The sequence below is a fragment of the Abrus precatorius genome, unplaced genomic scaffold, assembly GCF_003935025.1.
Source record: "Abrus precatorius isolate BTA unplaced genomic scaffold, Abrus_2018 Scaffold8, whole genome shotgun sequence".
Taxonomy (NCBI): Eukaryota; Viridiplantae; Streptophyta; class Magnoliopsida; order Fabales; family Fabaceae; genus Abrus; species Abrus precatorius.
In genome coordinates, this window is record NW_020874428.1 from 30,146,669 (window position 1) to 30,169,680 (window position 23,012).

General features: G+C 29.7%; 3 protein-coding genes across 4 annotated transcripts; 1 reads left to right on the top strand and 2 right to left on the bottom strand.

Annotated features, from left to right (window-relative positions):
* Positions 1-1,222: 1,222 nt before the first annotated feature.
* On the bottom strand, positions 1,223-5,126 carry LOC113847263 (cullin-1-like). Of its 2 annotated transcripts, XM_027476251.1 has the most exons (7): positions 5,026-5,126; positions 4,742-4,898; positions 3,926-4,025; positions 3,646-3,831; positions 3,491-3,538; positions 2,846-3,046; positions 1,223-1,828 (listed from the first exon to the last, which is right to left on the bottom strand). In XM_027476251.1, exons 2-7 carry the CDS (start codon positions 4,891-4,893, stop codon positions 1,349-1,351), a joined length of 1,167 nt encoding a protein of 388 aa, XP_027332052.1. In that variant the 5' UTR covers positions 4,894-4,898; positions 5,026-5,126; the 3' UTR covers positions 1,223-1,348. The 2 variants fall into 2 exon arrangements, with proteins under 2 accessions (XP_027332052.1, XP_027332051.1); XM_027476250.1 differs by lacking the exon at positions 5,026-5,126 and having other exon boundaries at positions 4,742-5,019.
* Positions 5,127-9,169: 4,043 nt separating this feature from the next.
* LOC113874673 (nuclear transcription factor Y subunit B-5-like) lies at positions 9,170-9,586 on the bottom strand. The gene has a single exon (XM_027512885.1). It carries the CDS (start codon positions 9,584-9,586, stop codon positions 9,170-9,172), a length of 417 nt encoding a protein of 138 aa, XP_027368686.1.
* A 10,278-nt stretch (positions 9,587-19,864) lies between these two features.
* Positions 19,865-22,676, top strand: LOC113847312 (COMPASS-like H3K4 histone methylase component WDR5A). The gene is made up of 2 exons (XM_027476323.1): positions 19,865-20,666; positions 21,778-22,676. The coding sequence occupies exons 1-2, from the start codon at positions 19,989-19,991 to the stop codon at positions 22,069-22,071; spliced, it is 972 nt and encodes a 323-aa protein (XP_027332124.1). The 5' UTR covers positions 19,865-19,988; the 3' UTR covers positions 22,072-22,676.
* Positions 22,677-23,012: the final 336 nt, after the last annotated feature.

Genomic DNA, 23,012 nt, shown 5'->3' on the forward strand with positions numbered 1-23,012 from the left:
AAGAGTTGTCATCAGTACAACTCAACCCAATTGAATTAGAGACAGTAAATTTGTGTAAAATTAATATAGAGAAGTAAATTCTGAGAAAAAAGATGCATTTTATGTGAATTAAATTTATTTTGGTATTGAATTTAATAACTCAAATTTTATTTAGTTAACTTATTTTATCAATTTTAATTCACATATTATATATATTTTTTTAATTTCTATTATTGTTACTACTTTTATCATAACTATTGCAATCATCCTCAAATAAATTACGGATTAACTTAAATAGATATTAATTTACTATTTTAATTCACATTAATATGTTTTCTCATTCTTAATTACCAGTGTTTCTTATTGCCAAGTTGTAAAATTCTCTTGCCAAAGAGTTGATTGTTTAGAATAAGATAGAATTTCACATTTAATATGTTGCAAGTCTTAACTTTCTTCTATCTATTCAGAGGGACAAATGTAAGTATTTTTTAAGTGTTTTCTAAACCTAACAGTTTTTTTCTACCTTCAATTAAGATGTCGTTACCTCCCTCTAAAAGTTTGTTTATAACAAAATTGAGTCAAAATTTACTTATGGATTTGTTTAGAGAAATATAACTGACACCGTTTGTAAATGATTTATTAAGGTTTTATAGCTAATATGTTAGTTAATTGAACAAATGTGAACTATGTTTATTTCAGTTTAAATGTAGAAAAAAGTTTTAATAACTTTTTTTTAAATTAGTAAAAGTTTTATTATTCTTTTAAAATAGGTTTTTTAAAGTTATTATTCGTTGACAATAAGTTAAACTAAGCATGTACATATTTATTGAAGTATGCGTTATCTTAAAAAATATTTAAAATCTATTATCAGATGTTTTGCATACCGAGAGTAGTAATGACACAGTGCATTTAATTGTAAGTATAAAAAATATAATTGGACACGATTGATAAATGAAGCGAAAATATGTATATATTATTTTTAGTAAAACAATAAAAAATTCATTTAAAAAAATTAGATTTAATATTTTTCCTTACGAATGAAAGATGAATTTGTAAAATCATACATATCATTTGACTTTTTATTTATTACATAATTTTATGTAGCAGTGAATGTGAAACATTTATAAATTAATTTTCTAATCTTATCATTTTCTTCATGGTATATAAAAACTACATGATACAGTCGAATTGCACATTTCAATTAATCTCAAAATATCAGTTGTGTAAAACAATTATTTACCCAAAAAGAAACAATAACAATTAATACATACTATAGACATTGATAATTAAAAAACACCCATCCAACAAATAAAGTGACAAAAAAGTTGAAAGGATAATCTAAACATGAAATGAACTAGCTTGAAATATATTATATGTCATGTTCCTCTGGGGTAAAATCATGCTTAATGTTAAAGATATTGCGAATTTCCTCTGCAGTTTTGCACTTCATTATGTCTCCAATTTTATTGGTTGTGAGATCCAGCAAGCTCTTAATGTTAAAATAGTTCGAAGCCAAAATAAGATCAAATATAGCCTGATGGTTAACATCTAGGAATTCAGCATCCCAATCATTGATATCAATATTTGATATGTGTTCATCATAATTGGAATTGGAAACTTCCGTGTGCTTTTTGCAGTATTCAATTACCATGGCCAACATTTTGCTACTAACTCTTGAAACAGGAATGCTAATGCTATCAGTATCATCAGTAGGATGGGTTTCAATAACATCCTTGATTGTTTTTGACATAAGTGCCAACGCATAGTCAACTTCAAACACGTCTCCATTAGAGCTTATCAAGTTGATTTTCTTTGATGAAGGAATAGGATTGTCATTCAATTTCTCTTCCTGCAACAAATACTAACCCCTTAGCCTAAAATATTGGATGCATTATTTCGTAATTGGGCATATGAACAACACTAGCTTCTATTTCTTCTCATTTTTATTTTAGTAGTAAAAGAAGTTGTATAAAAATGTTGTAGGATAGAAAATTTATTTTGAAAACAAGGTGAGATACTTAACATTATACAAGGTTTGCATTCATCATTACTATGCTATTGTTTGGTATTCAAGACAGAGGACAAAAGAGTGGTTACTTCTTTACCTGTTTTCGATTTTGGGGAAAATGAATATAGGCAGTGCCATGTGGTTGAGTAGCTCTGTTAGTCGTGAAGCAAATGTTTCTATTTGTGTGCTTGTGTGTGTGTATTCTTGTTCTCTTTTGGGAGACTTTTCTTCATAAACTAAAACTACAACTTTTATTAACTATTTCTTAACACGTGCTAGGCACCCTGTCTTGCACACCTCCCATTTTTCTCATGCTCTAGTTACCATTTGAGAAAAATAGGACCAACATGGACAAATCAAATGATAACAGATGTATCAGTAGTCTTACAATTGTAATAAAATGAACAAAAATTGTTCGGAAATTAAATGGATGAAGGAGAAAAGTATCAATTGAAATATTTATTTTTCTCAAGCTAAGGATTTAAATGGAGGATCGCAAGGTTCAAGGTCAAGGGTGATCTACATATTTTTCTCAACTTGTAAAGAAATAAACTTTCTGAAGACAATTCAAATTAAGAACTCGACATGAGTTAAATTGTTACCAAATTGAAATATTGAACTCTGTATCTTTCCTCTCTAAAGTATTTAGTGGTTAAAAAATAGCACAAACCTTAAAAATAGAAATTGACCTGAAAGTAATGTTCCTAAAGATACAAATAGTAGCACAAAACCAACCAAAACATGTTTTAAAGGAACTCATGCTACATGAGCATGCAGTTCAGAGTAATAAAAATTTGACCGATCAATTAATGCAATTTTAAATTTTCCTTAACAGAAAATGAATTTAACAAAAATTACCTTTGGTGTGTCATTCTTAAAGGAAGAACTTGCAATCCAATTTGAGGCTTCCTCATAAAGTGCTGCATTATCTTTAGTCATTCTTACTGCAAAGTGTTCTGTATTGTTTTCCCTTGGGATATTTCCCATCTCTGAGTAGATAGCCAACACATTATTAACCAATGTTCGATCAATCTGCTCTCCTGCACGTTCCTGATCAATCTGAATACCAGGAAACGAAGATAAAAGAGTCATTAGAAAATTGTAATGAGTCATGAAAATAAAAATCACAGTGATGAAACCAAATTGCATTTTTTGATAGATTATGGTAGCATTTTGGAAGACAAGTCCATCAAATGGAACAGTATAAGGAACATAATTAAATTACTGCGATTGCACTAAGTAACAAAATTATAGAAACATTATTCAAGCATCATTAAAGTGCATTAAAGAATTTCAGACATGATGAAACCCTTTTTTCCAATTAAAATGTAACACCTGCATTAGAAAAGTTACTTGACAAACCAATCCTAGCAGTATCTCTTGGTCTGTCAACCCAAACATGAAGTAGGAGCTTGTTTGTAATGCAATTTAATTTCTCAGTTAAATTTTAAGAACAAAAAAAAAAAAGAGCATATATATATGAAAATAGAAAATGAGAAATACCATATATAGGATAGAGACTACTACTTGATTATTCATCTCATCATATACCTGGAACACATGAATGACAAAAACTGAGTTAAAATAGGAGAAAGAGGATAAACAACATAATATCAGAAAATCATATTGCAACTTTTCAAAGTAATCTCATCACCAACCAAGTCATGGAAGGTTAAAAAACTAATTTCTTCCAGAGAAGGGAGCTTCCATCTAGGGATGTGGTATCTTTCAAGAAAATGAAAGAACCGTAAGAGCCAGCGGGTCATGATTTTGTGATTTGACCATCTTCTTAGTAGTTCTCTCAGCAAAATTTCATTTTTCTTTCCTCGCAAAGATGGCAGAACCTAGTAAAAAGAAAAAATTATTAATTTTATGGCTGATTCACGTGAATAAATGAAACGCTAATATATTTAAGTTCGTATCAGAAATTAAACTTACCATGGAATTAATATATTCTTCAAAGACCTTCTTATATTGGGCATACAATAGCTTGGAATTTTCATCACCCAATCGGTCAGTGCAAAATTCATAAACAGTTCTAGACATCTGAATTAAGACCATCCAAGACCATAAAAAGGGTGCAAAATTCTACTTTTAGCCTTGAGATTGTATGAGCTAATCACTAAAATATTTTATTTTATAAGTCCATTCGCGCTGGATATAACACAGTAAGAAAGAATAAGATAAAAACATAACATGACCAGGGCGTTTAATGCACAACAAGATAGCAAATTAGATACATTATATTTTTCTGTTTATTTCTAATCTCTGTTTCTTACAAGATAAACTTTATCTTAGAGTTAAGGATAAGATAAATTCAAAGGATAAACTTATTATATGTTATCGGTTTAAAAATATATAAAAAATAAAATAAACTATCATTTTCTTTTATCTTATTCACCAAACAAGCCCATAAATTTTTACTTTAAACCCTAACTTTGTAAAATATTAAAAAATTGTCACTGAAATTAAATTGAGGGCAGAAGTTCTTAACAAATGTAATATAGGAAACATACAAATTGACTGGAAGTCTTCAATTCGAGGAAATCTGGAATTTAGTGATGCATTGCCAAATACTATAAAATCAGAGGATCTAAGAAAAGTTTTAAGTTATGTTGGTTTCAAACTCTCCTCAGATACAGAGAAGGGTAAGTTGAATTGGTGCTTTTTGTACAAGTCATGCCAAAATAAACTGATCCGAAGGAACTCAACAAGAATGAAAGAAAGTTAACCAATGAAGTTAGTGAAGGATACGTATAATAGGACATGTATTCCTGAGAAGTGAAACTTGAGTTGTCTACCCCTTCTATTTGGTTAATGAGTTTGTTCACTGCTATCTGGAGCAAAGGCCACACTTCTTCAAAACTCATGCTGGTTTTCTTGCATTCCTCCATGCTTGAAGTCATAGGCTCTGAATCAGTAGCAACTATCTCGAATGAAAAGAATAATAGGTAAAGGGAAAGGGTCAAATAAAGGTATTGATATCCATTCATAGTGAATTGACTGAAGAAAAGACACTGGTTGTTTTCTATTTGTACACATGAAAGGTAACACTTCCGGTCAGTTTATTTCCCATAAAAATAAATGTCATAGCCGCCAGGTTTGAAAATTCAATACCATATTGTCATATATGTGTGTGTATGGCAGCACTATCAATGTAAGAACTAATGGAATGAATATAGTAGATTCTTTTTAAATTAGGGAGTATATGATTTAACTAAAAATTAAATGTTCACTCTATTATAATATATCTAAATTAATCATTGAGGAAGAACTTCTGCTACACATAACAAATCATACAAATTTACGAGTGTTTAAAAGATTATCAACCGCTGCTTAAGATACATTACAAAATTTTCAGCCACATTTTTGTGGCTCCGAGATTACAATGGGATGTGTCGGTTGAGAGATATCTAAAGCTTCAGTCTAATCAGAGACAGTTGTTGCTAAAATAAAAAAATAAAATTAGACACAGCTTCGTTTGACCGAAAAGAGAGAGAGAGAGACAACTGAGTGAACTGTGTGTTTCCCATATGTTATTCTGAAAGGAATACTATGGCAACGCTCATAATATCTGTTATCCGCAAAAGATAAAAGAGGTCCAACAAATGGCTGGTAAATGGTAATTTGGTATTTATATTTGGACTTTGAATCTTAATTTATATTAGTAAGTACTCCAACATTGATGAGTGCTTAATTTATTATTTAGATTAAATTTTAAAAAATATCTAACTTTATAAAATAGTATAATTAATTTGAGCGTTTTGAAATTAAAATTCAAGAAATTAAAAATCCTATGTTTCATTTTTAAGGAAACAAACTAATGTCAGAAATTCAGTCATTTTAAAAAACCGTATTCCAATTTATATAATGAATAGATTTGAAAAAAATTAATTCAAGGATATAAACAATTAATATAGAATAACTAATCTTAGATGCACGTTATTGTGACATTACTATAAATTAGTTATTAAATTCTAAAGACGACTGTGTATTAAATCAACATATGCCAAGTTCCTAATTTTGAAATTGATTGCATGTATAACCTATCATCACTTACTTCAACTCTACCAATTATTCCATATTTCCATTTCAACTTTATACATTTTAATACTTTGCATCTGTTTCAAACTATTAACTTTCAGTCCTACTTTTTCAATTATATTTTATTATTATTAAAAATTATTTTTTATTGATTTTATAATATTTGGTTACATTTGAAATTATTAAACCTATTCAAAAAAATAGTTTTTAATTAATTTTTTCAAAATAATGGTCCTTTACGATTTTAAAGTAGAATTATTTTTTCTTTCAATTTTTTCATTAAGATTATTATTATTATCTTAAAATCTATTTTATATCTTTTTTCTATTTATTTATTATATAAAAAATTCTAAAATAAATTAATAAAAAAATTCATAATACTTGTGATAAAAAAAATAATTAAATATATTAATTTTTTTTTACCATAACTTAAAACGACTATATTTTAAGATACCAAAAAAATAATAATTTAAAAACTATTAGAGTGGTAGACATTGTAATAGAATTAAAATATGCACGTCGACATGGTAATTTTGAAGGCTATACTCCCTGCAGTCAATAATGAAAAAATATTATAAAACTTTGAGTGACTTTTCGATTAAGAGTTGGCATATGTGTTATATGCAAAGTAATTAAAGAAATTGTATGATCTTTCTCAATATGTTAGAGTCGTTACGGCAAAAGTAATTGTTTTCTTTATTTTTTAGAATGTATTGTATTATGTATCCTCCAATTTCATATACCTATAAACGTAGGAAAGAAAGGGAGAAAAAATGTCATGACTCAAGAATAATATTCAGGTCGAAGTTATTAATACACATTAACCAGTTAACATATTTAGTGATGACAAGTAAAAGGAACTGTTATACAGTCACAGGTAAGAAGACCAGTCTTTCTTATAACTATACGTAGATAATTAAAATTACAAAAGTTTATGATTAAATTTTGATTAGTCGTGTAAGAACAATGCTTTAGATGTATACAATTAACCTCTATCTAGGAAAAACATGGATTTTATTGCACTATTAATCTAGCTTTATAATGTGCACTAAGAACAAAGTTAATTGTGCCCACGGTGCATGTTTGTGGTCTTGATTGGAATGCAATATGAAATTCACTTAGTTAGTGCTTAATTAGTTTGTACTTTGTTGAATCTATTGCATGCGCTCTAAGACAACCAATTGCATGCCAGACATATGGAATGGATTTGTTGGTCATGGCAGAAAGTACACTTAGTCCATGTTATATCACCATTTTAATAGCACTGGAACCCACAATTATAGAAAATTTATGTTTTTGTCATTTGAATAATTATAAATTTATATAAATATAATGTTGTATATATATTTTTTAAAATACATAAAAAAAACATATTATTTTTTGCATATCTTTTATATATATAATTAAAATTATTTTCTGAAACTTTTAATATATAAAGATCTATTTGCTTTAAAGTTAAGTAGACTTAATTTCTATCAAATTATTTTTTTACCGATTTGTTTATCATTTAGAATTAATTTTGCACATTTTTTGAGACTCAAAACTTAATTTGCAGTGGAAGTTTGTCGAGAGAAAAAAAAAAGTGATTCCATGAAAACGGAGTTTAGTGGAACATACAAAGAGACCATTTACTATTGAATGTGGTTGAAATGCATTTACAGATCAATTGAATTACATATGTTATATTAAAATGTGTATTTTTTTTTTATTAAAAAGTATCAGAAATAATTTTATGACTTTAAAACAAACAAACCATAAACCATTTTGGTTGGTGGATGCTTCCTGTTCCTGAACTTCTGTACTGGATTTCCAGCAAAACGAGTAGCTCAGTACAACGCTTGAATAGAGTAATAGACAATAGATCAGTGTGAAGGAACCCTAACTCTTTTAAGAAATTCGGTGTTTAGAAATATGACCTCGTACAATGAATCAAAACAGCTTGTAATAACTCTATTATTTTTCTTTTTTGGCTTCATTGTTTTGGGGTTATGTGTTGACATCCGATGAATATAATAGTTAATTTGATAGAATGTGGTTCCCACCCTTACTATTAGAATAATGCATTTTTTACTTAATTTCTTTGACACTTTTTCACACACACATATAATATTTAATTTTCGTCATATGCTCATTTTATTTCACATATTTTTTCTTTTTATATGATATTTTTTGTTATAAAAAAGTGTTGTGGAAGTTTAATATGAGAATAATCACTACAAAACAATGAGAATGAAACTAACAGAAACTAAAGCCTAAGAATGATATTTGAGATATATACATTTATATATATTAACTCAACATGTAATGAAATACTAACTAACAGATTCTCATTAACAATTCTCTATTTTAATGAAACCCTAGAAAGTGACTTTGTACCCGTCTTTTTGGTGACGGTGATGGAGACTTTCAGATAAGGTTAGAACAAAACAATGAGAATGAAACTAAAATCTCCATTGCAACATATTTAATTAGTAGCATGGGTGCCAACAAAGATGAAATTAAGCATCGACCTATCAGGTTGTCAATAAATAAGTGATGAAAAATTCATGGGATCGATCTAGAAATATATCAGTAAAACTAGTGTTAGCAAATTCCTAGATTCTCCTCTATATATGAAACTCAGATCGATTAAATAACCTCAGGCTTTCTGTCTTGTGAACTTCGCACAATATCCTTTCATCTTGAATTAAGGATAATCCTTATCGAATTAGGACATGCTAGAACAGGTGGGATATTTGGGACTGTACGGACATTTTGTCGTTTGATTTCGTGAATGAATCACATCATGTGTGCAAACAGTTAACGAACATATATGCTATGAAGATTAGAGTTAATTCAACAACTGAATTCTTAACTCAGAACCAGTTAATTAAGGCCTGGATTCATACGAATCTCGAAGTTTACAAATCAATCAATAGAAGCATGCATAGACCAGAAGAACACACACACACACACATGAAACAACAAACGAACAAGTAATCAAGCTAGTTCTGGAACCTTGACACAATTAAATCCATTGAAGACCTGAAAATCATTACATTAAATATCTCATACTCAAAACCTTAATTAAACTGGCCTGCCTCAGACACATTCTACTGCACTAAGATATTGGTTTAATAATTAATTTAGTGCCTAGTTCTAGCTTGGGGGATAACTTGAATAGTGATCATGATCCTTCTCTTCTGGGGTGCTATTTCCTCTATCTTGGTTGGTGGTTCTATCTACCTCTAGCTCTCTATATCTGTGCAAATACCTTCTCATTGGCTCTGCATAGTCATCAAAACCAAGGGACCCCAATGCCCAGCAAATATCATCACCGTTCACAGTCTTCCTCCTTTCCTTCCTGCACTTCTCTGAAGCCTCACTGGTTACAAAGCTTATGAACTCCGACACACACTCTTGCATTGTTTCCTTCGATTCCTTTGAGATTTTTGCATTTGGAGGTAAAATCTGCTTCATGATCCTCCCAACATTGGCTATTGGCAACAACCGGTCTTGTTCCTTGATGCCACTATTGTCAACATTAGAAGAACTGCCTCCAACGTTATCCACCATCTTATGAGCGTGAAAACTCTCTTTTTTGACTGAGAATATGTCAAGGTCAGATAGAATCTGATATATATGTATATATAGATGAGTAAGTATACACTACACATGCAACGCGCTTAGTCACACTCACACATGAATATTAATGTTGTGATTTGTGTCTTGTTCAATGTGACATGCGAATGATGACAACACGGTCGGCTACAATATAATTGTGGGGTATGATGCTTCAACTTAATCAATTGGAGTACACTACACAGTCATTTTTCGTTGCTAAGTTATTTAGACAAAGTCCACCCAAGTGATCTTTGTTTTTCATTGGCTTGTGGACTGGTAATGGATGCTGAGAAGGCTTTTGAGGTAGTTGAAAAGAGTGAAACTCACTACTGAATAAGAAATATCCCTTCGAAAGCTCTAAGGTACAAGTAAATTGATGGGTACTAGTTACCATTAAAGGTAATTAAAAGACTCAAAATCACTACTCAATAAGAAATATTCTCACATGAGCGTATGATTTAGTGAAATATTCACAACTGCGTGCGTTTGAAATTAACCCCTTTTTTAAAAAGAAAGTATAGATTGTTAAAACAACTATAAGAAAATAATTATGTCTAAAATAAATTATCATCAAAATGAATTGAGTAATTCTGCAGATGGCCTCCACTGGTTGTTAACAATTAGGCCCTCTCAATAGCTATTTATTCAAAAATTTGAATTTAATTGCTTTTACATCTTACCTTGTCATCACTTATTATCAAATGCTACTAACTTTTATTATTAAGTTAACTATTATATGATCCTATTTATTGAAAGGGGTCTAGAGAGTGTGACAATATCAAATATTCACTGGACTAGCATGTAGTTGATTAGAGTGCGTGTTTGAACAAGTTATTTTATCGAAATAATATAAAAATTATTTAATTGGTTTAAAATATCTTTATATATGAAACTTTTAAGAATTTTAAAAAAAATATAATAATTAAAGTATTACCAACCAATGGCAAAATTATTTTTACTTTATATGATTTAATAAAGTTGATGTTGTTAACAAAAATAAAATAAAGTGGGCATTGTACGACAGGGAAGTTGGTTGGTGGAAATGGAATATTGGAATCGTTTAACGCTAAACAATCCAATCCAATTGTCAGTCAGTTCCCAAGTCGTTGGGATTTTTCTGTTTCCGCTTCTCAACTTTTCTTGCGCATTCAAAATTCAACGCTCCTTTTAAAATGCAAAAGAAATTCCAAGTAGCAAAATAAATATATTTTCAAATACATAAGTTTATAAATTGCTTTAGTTTAAATATATAACATACTTTTTGTATCTCATTATTTTAGGACTTATCACCTACATTTTTTGAACTTTATTTATATATAGATAAATCAAGAATGCCTTCCAAATTAATCAAACTCACCAAAATGTTAATAAAATTAATTTTAATTCAACTGAGGTTAAAATGTGTTAATAATTAATAAAAAAAATGTGTTAAAGAGAGCATTTTAGAAAGTGTATTATTAATAATTTTTTAATATGATATATGCGAAGCTTCACGTGTTGTTTTATTTAATAGGTAGGAAATTAAAGGGAGAGGTTGATAAAAGACAGTTTGTGAATATTTGTTTATGCGCTGCTCGCGTTTCGAAGGGTGTTTTCATAAATTATAATGAAATGGTTGTGTGGTGGTTATGGTTTTCGTGCTCCTTTCATTTCATATTTTTCTTGCTATTGTTTTTTAAATCTTGGTATCTTTTCTGTGTGCGTGTCAAGTTTAGGGCCAAGGACAATACTAACAAAGAAAAGTTTGGGATGTAAATTTAGAGGATAGAACACACGGTATTTTTGTTTTATTTTATCTTTCAAAGTACATTCGAGTTTTGGAAAATTAAAACTGTAGTTCTTTTAAAGATGAGATTAATCTTTAGAACGAATTAAATATGTTCGGTTCTATAATACAATCTGACTTGTACCAAATAAAAAGCTCAATGCAGTATGAGTAGACGGTGCATCTTCTTTTTGCAATATTTTACATTGTCATTCGAATTTGAACGTAAGATCTTCATCTATTACTTGGCCTAATTGTATTTTTAGTTCGGTATATGTGTAATTTTTTTTGTGCACTATTGATTAATAATTTATTATCACACATGCAATGATTTTGACAATTCATGTATTATCAAACTCATTAAACAGTGGGGAAATATATGCAATGTAACCCTTTTTTTATATAATAACAGTACATGTAAATTAACTTAAAAATAATTAATTAATTAATACCATTACTAACAATATATCCAATCATAGCAAGTGGATATAATACTAATTTGTAGTCATGTCTCTCCAAGGCAAGTGGCATAACGTTAACGACCGAGAATAAAATAAACACAACTAATTAGCAAACTCCTGAAGTCCTATTTGACAATGTACACTTACAAACCCACCAAGATTTGTCGATACCATAATTGTTTTTGCCTCACTCTACTACGATGCTTAAGACAAAGGAAACTTGGTGGAATCAACTAATTAAAGTAAGTCTCAATTTAAAATGGTATTCTAGTAGAAAGTAAACCTAGAAATTTGCAAAGTTTTAATTTAAGATGGTTTGGTTTATTCATTTTAAACTGTTGTTAAAACAGCAAAAGAAAGATAATAATACTATTTGGGATGATAGTTCTCACTGTCATCAGAGGATTCTTGCACAAAGTATATCTCATTTAAAATCTAGAGTTTCATTTTATTTTATTTTTGTTAGGATCACAAAAAAATTCTTAAGGTAGATTTGAGGAGGAGGATTTTTTTTTTAAGAGTTGGGTAGTTTCACAAATTTTTGTATATTTTGTTTCTTATTTAAAAAAATATTTATATAAATCTTTAAGAATCAGCATAAAAATAGAATGATAATTTCAAAACTAAAAATTAAAATTAAGATTAAACTGAAAAAATAAAAATATTTATTCAAAACAAACACCCTTCTCGTTCATCGATAAAAGTATGGTAAATGGTAATGGAGCATTGCCAAAGGGCAAAGGCCATTGCTTTACGAAGATTTAACTTATACGGTGCCTGCAAGCATTCCTTTGATCCACTAAAAGGGCACATTTACTTAAAATAGTAAAATCTTGAAAGATTTTCCCACATGTATATAAAAAGAATTCGTTATAATAATAATATCTAAAAGGGAAAAAAAATCCACAAGTATGGAGATTGGAGATTACTTCTCGTAAAAATATTTACAGTTAATAGTTTAGGCTAAATATGTAGAGATGAGCCATGTATATCCGTAGATTCTGGACGGTTTGAGAAATATAATATTGGAGAGTCGACATGATTCCAACACAAGAGATTGGTAATTGTTAAATATTCGCAAGAACCACACCAATGTTGAAAACTTGAAGCATGTATTTCGAAGCATAATCCTGTACACGTGTATATTATTGCATTAAGTTAACAATGGTCAACTGTACGATATGGTAACATGGATGGATATTCTGGGCATCTAAGCAATTAATGCCAACAGCATTATCATTATCAATTGATCAAGACATATTTTGTTTGTTGGAATCTGGTTAGGGGCAACTTCGTTTTATGCACCACAAGATTTTGTGACTGATTGTATGCTTCAAATTATGCTCTGCTTGACTGATGGAATAATAATTATGTACTAATATATAGATTTTATAGCTACACAATTAGCAAAAAGGCTAGATATATTTCTTTTAGTACAGAAGAGGGAAAAAATAAAACTTAATTTTCTACCGTCTAAAAACACTTTGAACGTAAAATTGCATAAATACTGTTAGGAATGTAGTGTTTCAAATGTGAGAAGAGACTTGATTGACTGAGTAAAGAATTCAATTTTATAAGTTTAATTTATAATTAATGTTAAACTAATTTTAAAATTTAGATTCGTATTGAATTTTTTTTAATTAATTATATTTGTGTAATTATTTTAATATTTTAAAATTATTTTTTAAAGTTTGATTTTATTTATTTATTTAAATTCATATATATGATGTTATAACTTTTTATTTTTATTTATTAAATTTTTGCATTAGATAAATTTATAAAATTTTATTCTAACTAATTTTTTATTAATTTTAATTTTATAATTAAAATTAAATACTTAAACTAATATTTTTAAATTAATTACGACTAGTATTTTTATCTTTATGTTTATTTTTTAATTTTTAAAATATTATAACATAATAATTTTATTATTAATTTTTATTTTTATAAATTTTAATTTATACTTTTATCATTAACTTTATTTATTAAAAATAAGTTTAAAAATGTTAATAAATATTTTATAATTTTTTATAAAATATAATATAATGAATAAATATTACTAAACTTTTTTAAAATACGTTAATTTAATATACCGGTGCTGACAAAAAATTAATTTTACTTTAAAAATTAAATTTATAAATATATTGAAAACTAATTTTGTTTTAAAAACTAAATTTAAAATTAATTTAACATAAAATTAAATTTTAATTTTAAAATTATGTTTAAATTATTTTTAAAAAATAAAATAAAATAATTTAAAATTTAACATGTATAATTAATTTGTACAGTAAATAGTTATAAAAAGTAAAATATATGCAAATATTTATTAATTTAAGATAATATAAAATAAAAAATTATATTATTAATAGATTAAAATATATTATAAATATAATTTATATTAATTATTAAAAAAATTAAATATTTTTAATGTAATAATTTAATAATAATATGAAACATATTTATAGTATAATTTTATTAGATTAAAATTGATTTTAAATTAAATTTAAATTGATTTTAAAAAATTAAAATAGATAAATTTAAAACTTAATTTATATAATTAGATTTTAAATAGATTTAGATTAATTTTTTTTTTAGAAATCATGGAGGGCGGCGTGTAAAATAACTAGACTCGCAAAATCCAGAGCATAGCGTGGTTTGTGAATTGAGATTTCACGGCGCGCATTATCAAAATCTTGTGTGTTTCGCGGCCATTGCCTCTGCTCGTGGGCGTGGCTTCAGGTATTCTTTCTCTTCTCACTTCATTTACATTCTAAACTATCACCAATTTTTTTTATAAACGCCTTCTGCTTCTATTTCCGGACTTCCTCTCTTTCTTCCCCAATTTCCCTAATCCTAGACCTAATTACTCGCTCCATCTTTGTCACACCAAACGCTCTAAGCTTTTAGACGCTTTTCCGATCGTTTTGATTATTTGTAAGGGTAAAAAGTCATTTATTCTTGATAAAACGTATATTTCTTCTTCATTGAGATTCTTCCTCTTAGCACGAAAAGTCAAAACCTCAACGTAACAATTTCTCCCATCCTTACCGACTCAGCCACTCCATTTCGCTGGAAAAATCAATTTTTCCGACGTCTCCTTTGTTTTGTGTTCACTGGATAAACCAGTTTTTCTGGCATCTATTCTGTTTTTTTGTTTCTGGCATCTATTTTGTTTTTTTGTTTGAGCTCTATTTTACTATTCACTGATCATTCTTGTTTTTTTTTCAAGATCTATTTTGCTGTTCATCCTTTGTTTTGTTGTTCAAGCTCTGTTAAGCATTTTTTGTTTAATATAACATTCACAGTGCAATGTTTTTCTCTTTTACACTGCTACTTAAAATGATGATGTAATCTTAAGAATTTCTTGAGCATTTATATTAAATTTTTGTGTACATAAATATTATGTATGCATATTATAATATTTTTTATACATTTTATTATATCCGACATAACCTATCATAGCGGTCGCCATAATTTTATGATAGATTTTTTAGTTTCTACTGTGAGCTGCCATTCGCAATTGATAACATTGGTTTAGATTCATGTTTAATCCTTATTTATACGTATTTATTTCAAAATTACTAGTTATAACTTCTACGTTGAATCTGAATTTATAGATTTTTTAACATGTTTCCAAACACACTTGATCAAAAACATTTTGAGAGTAGATTCTGATTTTGTGACAAGGACCAATGACAACTTCTAACCAAGTTGATTGACCCAAAAGCTTAGCAACGCTTAAATTCTATCTTAAGAATCCAACATCAACATATACAGTCGGAGTCCTCCTAAATGCTTTCTAGGGATGAGCAAAAAATCCAAATACAAAGGTCCAGTCTGAAACCAAAGCCCAACTGAATTTATAAAAACATTCATATATGAATCTGGTCCATATATCAAAAGTGGATATGATTTGAGAAAATCGGATTTCTTTTTCTCCTTCCTCTGAACCCTAGATTTCTATCAACAATGTCAATTAACCTGCAGTGAAGATTACTCGCAGCCTCTCGCAGGTACTCTCTTTTCCTCCTCTTCAATGGTTTTTCCATAATATTATGAAAACTGAGTACACTGTTTTTCACAATAAGATGATTCTTTTACAATTGTGTGTACATTGTACATACGGAACTTGTTGGCATGCTTCAAAGTTTAAACATGGAAGATACCAAAAACATTGATTTAGAACTAATTTATTGATTCTTTTCTCCCATGCACTGTGAAGATACTAGTTATTGTTGGTTTTATAGCAATGACATTGCCGTGATTTACATCATTTTGGGCATATCGGTAAATTTGTGTTTGATACTACAAATATTAACGATCAAGGTAGTTACAATTAGGGTATCTTGATTAACTAGGTTCAGACCTCTAATTTATCAGTTCTTTTTTAATTTATTAGTTGAAGTAAAGTGGTTGGTAAGTTTAATGTCGGATTTCAGTTTCAATAAAATGAAAATGCCTCAGTGTTCAAACTTAGTTCAAGATTAGTTATACAGTTATTTATGAGTATACTCTAACAAGTAACTAGAAATCTGAGTCAGCTGATGTAGCTCAAAAAAATTAAAAGAAAATTCAACTGAGGAAAATGATGTGATCTAAATTTGTAAGAAAGTGCTGAATTCAGATTCCCGTGGGAATGTTTAAACCTGCGGTTGATGTAAAAAAATGTCAAATTTTCTGCAATTGGGAATTTGTTAGTTTTGGTAATAATAATTCATGATTTTAGAGATATATTTATATTATGGTATTTCAAACGTGTTTATAAATACACACTGTGACTATTTTGTTTTAAATTTTGATTGTTGTTTTTTAGAGATATATGCATCCCTGAATCTAAAAAAAAAATTCACTATGTAGGGGTTTAATTAAAACTAGTAGCATTGCCAAAAATTGATTTGCATAAACAAGTAACCTTGGCATTTGTATAACCGCTCTCTGTTTTGACATGAGAACCAAATCTATCTTTTGATTATGCTTAATGGTTGTTCGTTAGGAGTCAAATTGTGCGGCTGATCCACCTTAGTCCATGTTTTAAATGACAGATTGTCATATTATCGTGTCCATTTAAGTGTAATATGAGTTTGATTTCATTCCTCATTAGGCAAGTAACAATTGGCAAGATCAACCGTTTATCAAATGTAAATATGATCCTGTTGTTGTGATGAAATTAGTTTTATCACTTTTGTCAACGTGCTCTATTTATCTAATGTCAACACATAGACTTTATATCAGCACCAGAAACATTTTGTTATCACTTCATTTATGTTTCGTTCTGTTAATTATAGGTGAAAGGGAAAAAGAATGAGGTTTTTAGTGGTTAATTTTATCTTAGCATTAAAGAGTGCAAGATATTTTGTAAAAATAAAATGAGAATTCAAATCATATCAGATTTGGTTTGCTCAATGCAGAAAATGGGTGGTGTCAACGAAAAGTTATCTTTTCTTAGTAGAATTAACAAAATGACATGATGTTATTCGCGTACATATAAATTTTCAATCCATAAAAGTATGAAACGTGGGTATGAAAAATCCAAAACAGAAAAGCATGAAAAATATTGAAGCGGTTAAGAGATATGATTGAATGCTTTTTAAGTGATATGGCCTGTTTTAAAATTAATTTTAACCAAAACTGAATTTAAAATTAATTTTAAACCAAATTTAAATTTTAAAATCAATTTTAAGCTGGTTTTTGAAAAAATAAAATAAAGTGGTTTAAAATTCAATCTATAAAATTGGATTAAAAATATATTTGAATTAGATTTTTATAAATTCAATTCATGCACATTTCTAATGCTTTGTGATACCAAACCCTGCTTTTAATGAATGAACTTTGTTGTCCCAGTGGGATATGGATATAGTCTTTCTGCCTTGCATGGAATGTCGCACTTCTCAACGTTGACTTTAGAGGATCCATGCCAAAATCTTTTACTTCATTCACGCCCTTCCCGTGAGAAACAATCTAGTTGTGTTTGAGTGGTAAACTCCATGATCAAGCAACAAGTTTACATTTTGTGTCAAGTGTGTGCAAGCGAAACGTCACAAGTTACTAAGCGATCTAATAGTCTTGTAATCAGATTGAAAGAACTCTGCACCTAGATTCCCTTATCTATGCAAAAGGCATTCTTTAATTGTTAACCAATTTGTTTGTACATGGTGACATCTAGCTAAATCTACTTATCAAATTATATTAACGAAGTAAAAGTACTTTTATTTGGCATTTGCGAAAAGCACGACTTGCAATAAGATGATGGGGGGGGGGGGGGGGTTTGTAATGAAATTTGGCATGGTAAGACAACTCAAGGTAATTTTCTCAAGAAATGTTCTTGCCTTATGCCCAATTCAGCTTCATACTTATTGGCCAAATGCCTCAAAGTTTCACAAATTATTTAGAGTTGATGAGTCATATCCCCTCACCCGTTGCTTAAGCTTATACATGTTCAATTGGCACACAATGCTATATACAGAAACAGTCACGTAAAACACATTCTCACAATATATCTGAGAAAGACGTGTTCAAAAAAGTAATTTTCCACGACTTCAACATTGTTTACTTAAAGCATATCATGGATCTTCATATTTTGTAAATTGTCCACCGTAACAAAAATGGTAACATACCAGAAAGGTAAAGCAATTGATATCTCAAGTCCAAACCCATTTCCAGATATCAGATACAATGGGCCAAAAGATGAGAACTTACTTGCACAGATGCCAATATAGAACAGAACATAGTAACATGAAAAGCGTAATATACAACAGAACATGATACATAGGTAAAGTCAACAAAACTTGATGTCACAATCAGTTATTTGCAAGAATTCACAAACTTTGTGGTTGGGGCTAAATTGGCAATCTGAGGAAAATCATCTTAGTATGTTGTTTTTGAAAAACAATATAAAAAATTTCATCAGAGTTTTTGGTAGACTGGAGAATGTGGAGGCTTTCCAGAGACACAAACCTGCCTCCCTGCTCTGCTGTAACAACAGTCTTTATTTGCCGTTACGTTAGTTTGCATAAATTTAAATCAAAAGATAATACAAATAAAAAAATAATTTTATATTTATTTAAAATTAACAAATTTCAAATGTATTAAAATAACAAAATATAATTTTGACAAAATTTTTTATAAAAAACAATTCAATATTATTTTACGAATACACAATTATATAAATATAAACGATAAGTTAATTTTTAAATAATATTAGATATAGAGAGAGTTTAATTGACTCTTAAAATTAAATTTAAAATAAAATATTATTTAATAACGACATTTAATTTTCTATACTATTTTTTTATGTACATTTAACTTTATTAAATTACGAATGTCACAAAACTTAACCATCAAAAGTTAAACTGAATTAAATTAAAGTAGATTGTGTAAGTCTTAAGTCTTGACTTTCAAATTTAAGATTTAAAATTAATTTATTTACTTGACGTAAACTATTTTTTACAATTTATTCAGACATTTTTAAAATATTTTTATCGAGCAATGAATCAATTGACAAAATTATTACAATTACTTTAAATCTTAGTAAATATAATTATATTAAATATGTTAAAAAATTAGTGCTCATATTAATTTTGTATTAAGTGAAGTCTACATATAATTTATAAATAAATCAAAAAACTTCTTTTTAAAATAAACTAACAAATTTAAACTTATATATATATAAATTGACATACTTAAATTTTTTTAAAATACTTTTACTCTTACCAATAAAAATTATTCCACAAGTCACACCCAATATTAATAATATTTTGAAATCAAATAAATAAAATGAAATTTGTTTATTAAAAAGTATATATAATATAGAGAAAATATATAATTCTTTAGCCATTAAACTTATTAGTCAATTATATTTCATAAAATTTTTAAAAATTTAATGTAAAATATATTTTAATCGATACTTTTCTTGAATTTTAAAAATATATGAAATTTTAATTTTCATAACTCAGAGAAGTGAGGCCATAAGTAAAGTAAACAGTGTGGATGTTTCTAGTTCTTCCTATCTCCCATGTCAGGTGAAAGAAATTGTCGAATTAAAAAAATAATAATAAAACTCTGATTCATATCCATATTCCACGGTGATTCACAGTGGAAGCTTCATTGGTAACAAAGAAAGAGGAAAATCATGGCGACGGAACCAACGGATTACGATTCGTTCAAGCCCTACACTCTTTCGCAAACCCTAAGCGGTCACAAGCGCGCCATCTCCGCCGTTAAATTCTCATCCAACGGTCGCCTCCTTGCCTCTTCCTCCGCCGACAAGACCCTCCGAACCTACGGCTTCACAAACTCCGACTCCGATTCCAACAGCCTCAGCCTCTCACCCATGCAAGAGTACGAGGGTCACGACCAAGGAGTCTCCGACCTCGCCTTCTCCTCCGATTCTCGCTTCCTCGTCTCCGCCTCCGACGACAAAACCCTCCGTCTCTGGGACGTTCCCACCGGTTCCCTCATCAAGACACTTCACGGCCATACCAACTTCGTTTTCTGCGTCAACTTCAATCCCCAATCCAACGTCATCGTCTCCGGTTCCTTCGACGAGACCGTTAGGGTTTGGGATGTCAAGTCCGGTAAGTGTCTTAAGGTTCTTCCCGCACATTCCGACCCCGTCACTGCCGTTGATTTCAACCGTGACGGTTCCCTTATCGTCTCTAGCAGCTACGATGGCCTCTGCAGGATCTGGGATTCTTCCACTGGCCACTGTATGAAGACTCTCATCGACGATGAAAACCCTCCCGTTTCCTTCGTCAAGTTCTCCCCCAATGGCAAGTTCATTCTCGTCGGCACCCTCGATAACACTCTGGTAATTCACTAGCCATTCTGTTCAATTCAATTTGCTTGTCTCAATGCGAGTTGTGCTAGTAATGTGTTTACACTTTAAATATGAGAAAAAGATGGCGCTTCTATAGTTCTATTTCAATTTCAATTTCTCAGCATCAGCTTCTTGGTTCTGGTATTTACGGTTTGGTCTTGGACATGGACCAGGCTATTGCATAGTCTCTGTTTTGTCTTGCTAAAGATAGGGGGAATGACCGGATTTATATGATATCAGGGATTTAAGGAATCGAGATTATATTTTTTAATAGTAAATGTTCTCGTGAATTTAACTGTAAAATTATTGCTTATGAATTTTGAAAATTTCTGCATAGATTTTGGGATCTCTTGGCTGTGTACTTCTGAAAAAACAGAAACAAAATGATTTTCTTTTTCATGTTCAGTTTCTCTTAGACCAAGTCCCAATTCTAGTTCATGAGACTGTAAACGTCACTCACTTTAGTAGTCCTTGACATTTCAAAATCCTCGCATTAGGCACTTACTTTGCAAATATTCATTCATTTTTACACTGTCTTTATGCACAAAAAGGGGTCAAAGTGAATGACAGTTTACAAAGTAAAAGACTAACAGCCTGATTGGTTTACCGTTTCCATGAGTTGAAACGGAGTTTCAGTGGAAGTAAGTATATTTTGCTTTCCAAAAATTTGACTTGGGAATTGTGTTTCTCCATGGGTAACGTTAAGACAAGCAGGCTATAAGTGCCTGTTTGTATGCATTCCATAACTCTGTTATGGCATAATTGACAAATATTGCCTTCTCACAAAAACCTGCTTTTGAAAGCATGTAAACTCTGTTTTATACACTTATCCAAACCGTCTATAGAGTGAGGTTTTTGTAAAGTCAGATTTATTTGGGCTTTAATTTGTGGAACTAGAATAGGAGTTTACTTGTTTCTCTAATGGGCTTTAATTTGTGCAATACTGTTTTTGCTTGTATTGGGGCTCAACTACTTTGATAGCTTTTTTCTTGTTTACTCAGTTGTGGCCGATTTAGTAGCTTAATTGGCTACAAGATTTTAGAATGAGTTAGTCCGGTTTTCCATGTTTTTGACTTACACAGGAATTTTTCTTTCCCTGCAGAGGCTTTGGAACTACTCAACTGGGAAGTTTCTGAAGACTTACACTGGTCACGTTAATTCAAAATACTGTATTTCATCCACATTTTCGATAACAAATGGGAAATATGTCGTTGGTGGTTCAGAAGATAATTGTATATACTTGTGGGAATTGCAGACAAGGAAAATAGTACAGAAATTGGAAGGACATTCTGATACTGTCGTTTCTGTGTCATGTCACCCTACAGAGAACATGATTGCATCTGGTGCTCTTGGCAATGACAAAACTGTGAAGATCTGGACTCAACAGAAAGACTGATTCAATCTGGACTCGGGGCTAATGCTCCAACTGATTCGTTAATGTTGTGTTGGGAGTAAGTGACTTGTGATGAAACCTTTGGCTCATTTTGTAGTTGAGAACTTTGGTTGAGAAACTTTGTAGCCTTTGCAGCTGAGATCACTATTTTAGTCTCTGTTCAGTTCCACTTTTGAGAGACTGGAACATGGGTTTGGAAAACACTACTTTGAGGATTTCGTTTTTCAGCCATTGTATCTTAGCTAGAGGATTTCGCTTTAAAATTAATGTCAGTAGTCATTACTACTATGTCCAAATTTCGTAGATCATTCCACTTTGCGGGAATGGATTCTGTTTTTGGGGTGCTTGGGTGCCTGGGAAGTTCATGTACTTGTCTTGTTTGATAAATATAGAAGTTGGATGGAAAAAAGTTCGATGGCCAAATAGTAGAAGTTCAAAATCTTCAAACACTAATATTCCAAGGCGGGTCCCAACCAAGTAGTATAGAATAATTAAAAGTAAGTCATTGACAATTTATTTTCTATCTTTTAAGTTAGCCTTTGGAATTGAATGAAATTCAGATCATTCCCTATACAGCTCAATCTATTTGATTCTATCTTTATGCTCAGGCACCCCTAAATCTCGGCTTGTAAATTAAACTAAGAATTGTTGGCATTCTATAATTGTGAACTGTTATGATTTGCATTTAGATTAGCTAAATTATTAAAATAGTAATAATATTGTGAATTGAATTAAGAATGCCAAGAAAATATATTTCCATATAAAGTGGAGTATTGTAAAATTTCTTACAAATCCATGCAATAAATAATACATGATTATATTCGTAGGAAATTCTGAAAAAAAAAATCGTGGGAAATTGGATATAATGGTATCCAAGTCAGCCTCTGATGAAAGGGGAAGTTGAGCCAAGAAAATTTTACCTGACATGGGTCAAGAAAAGGTTG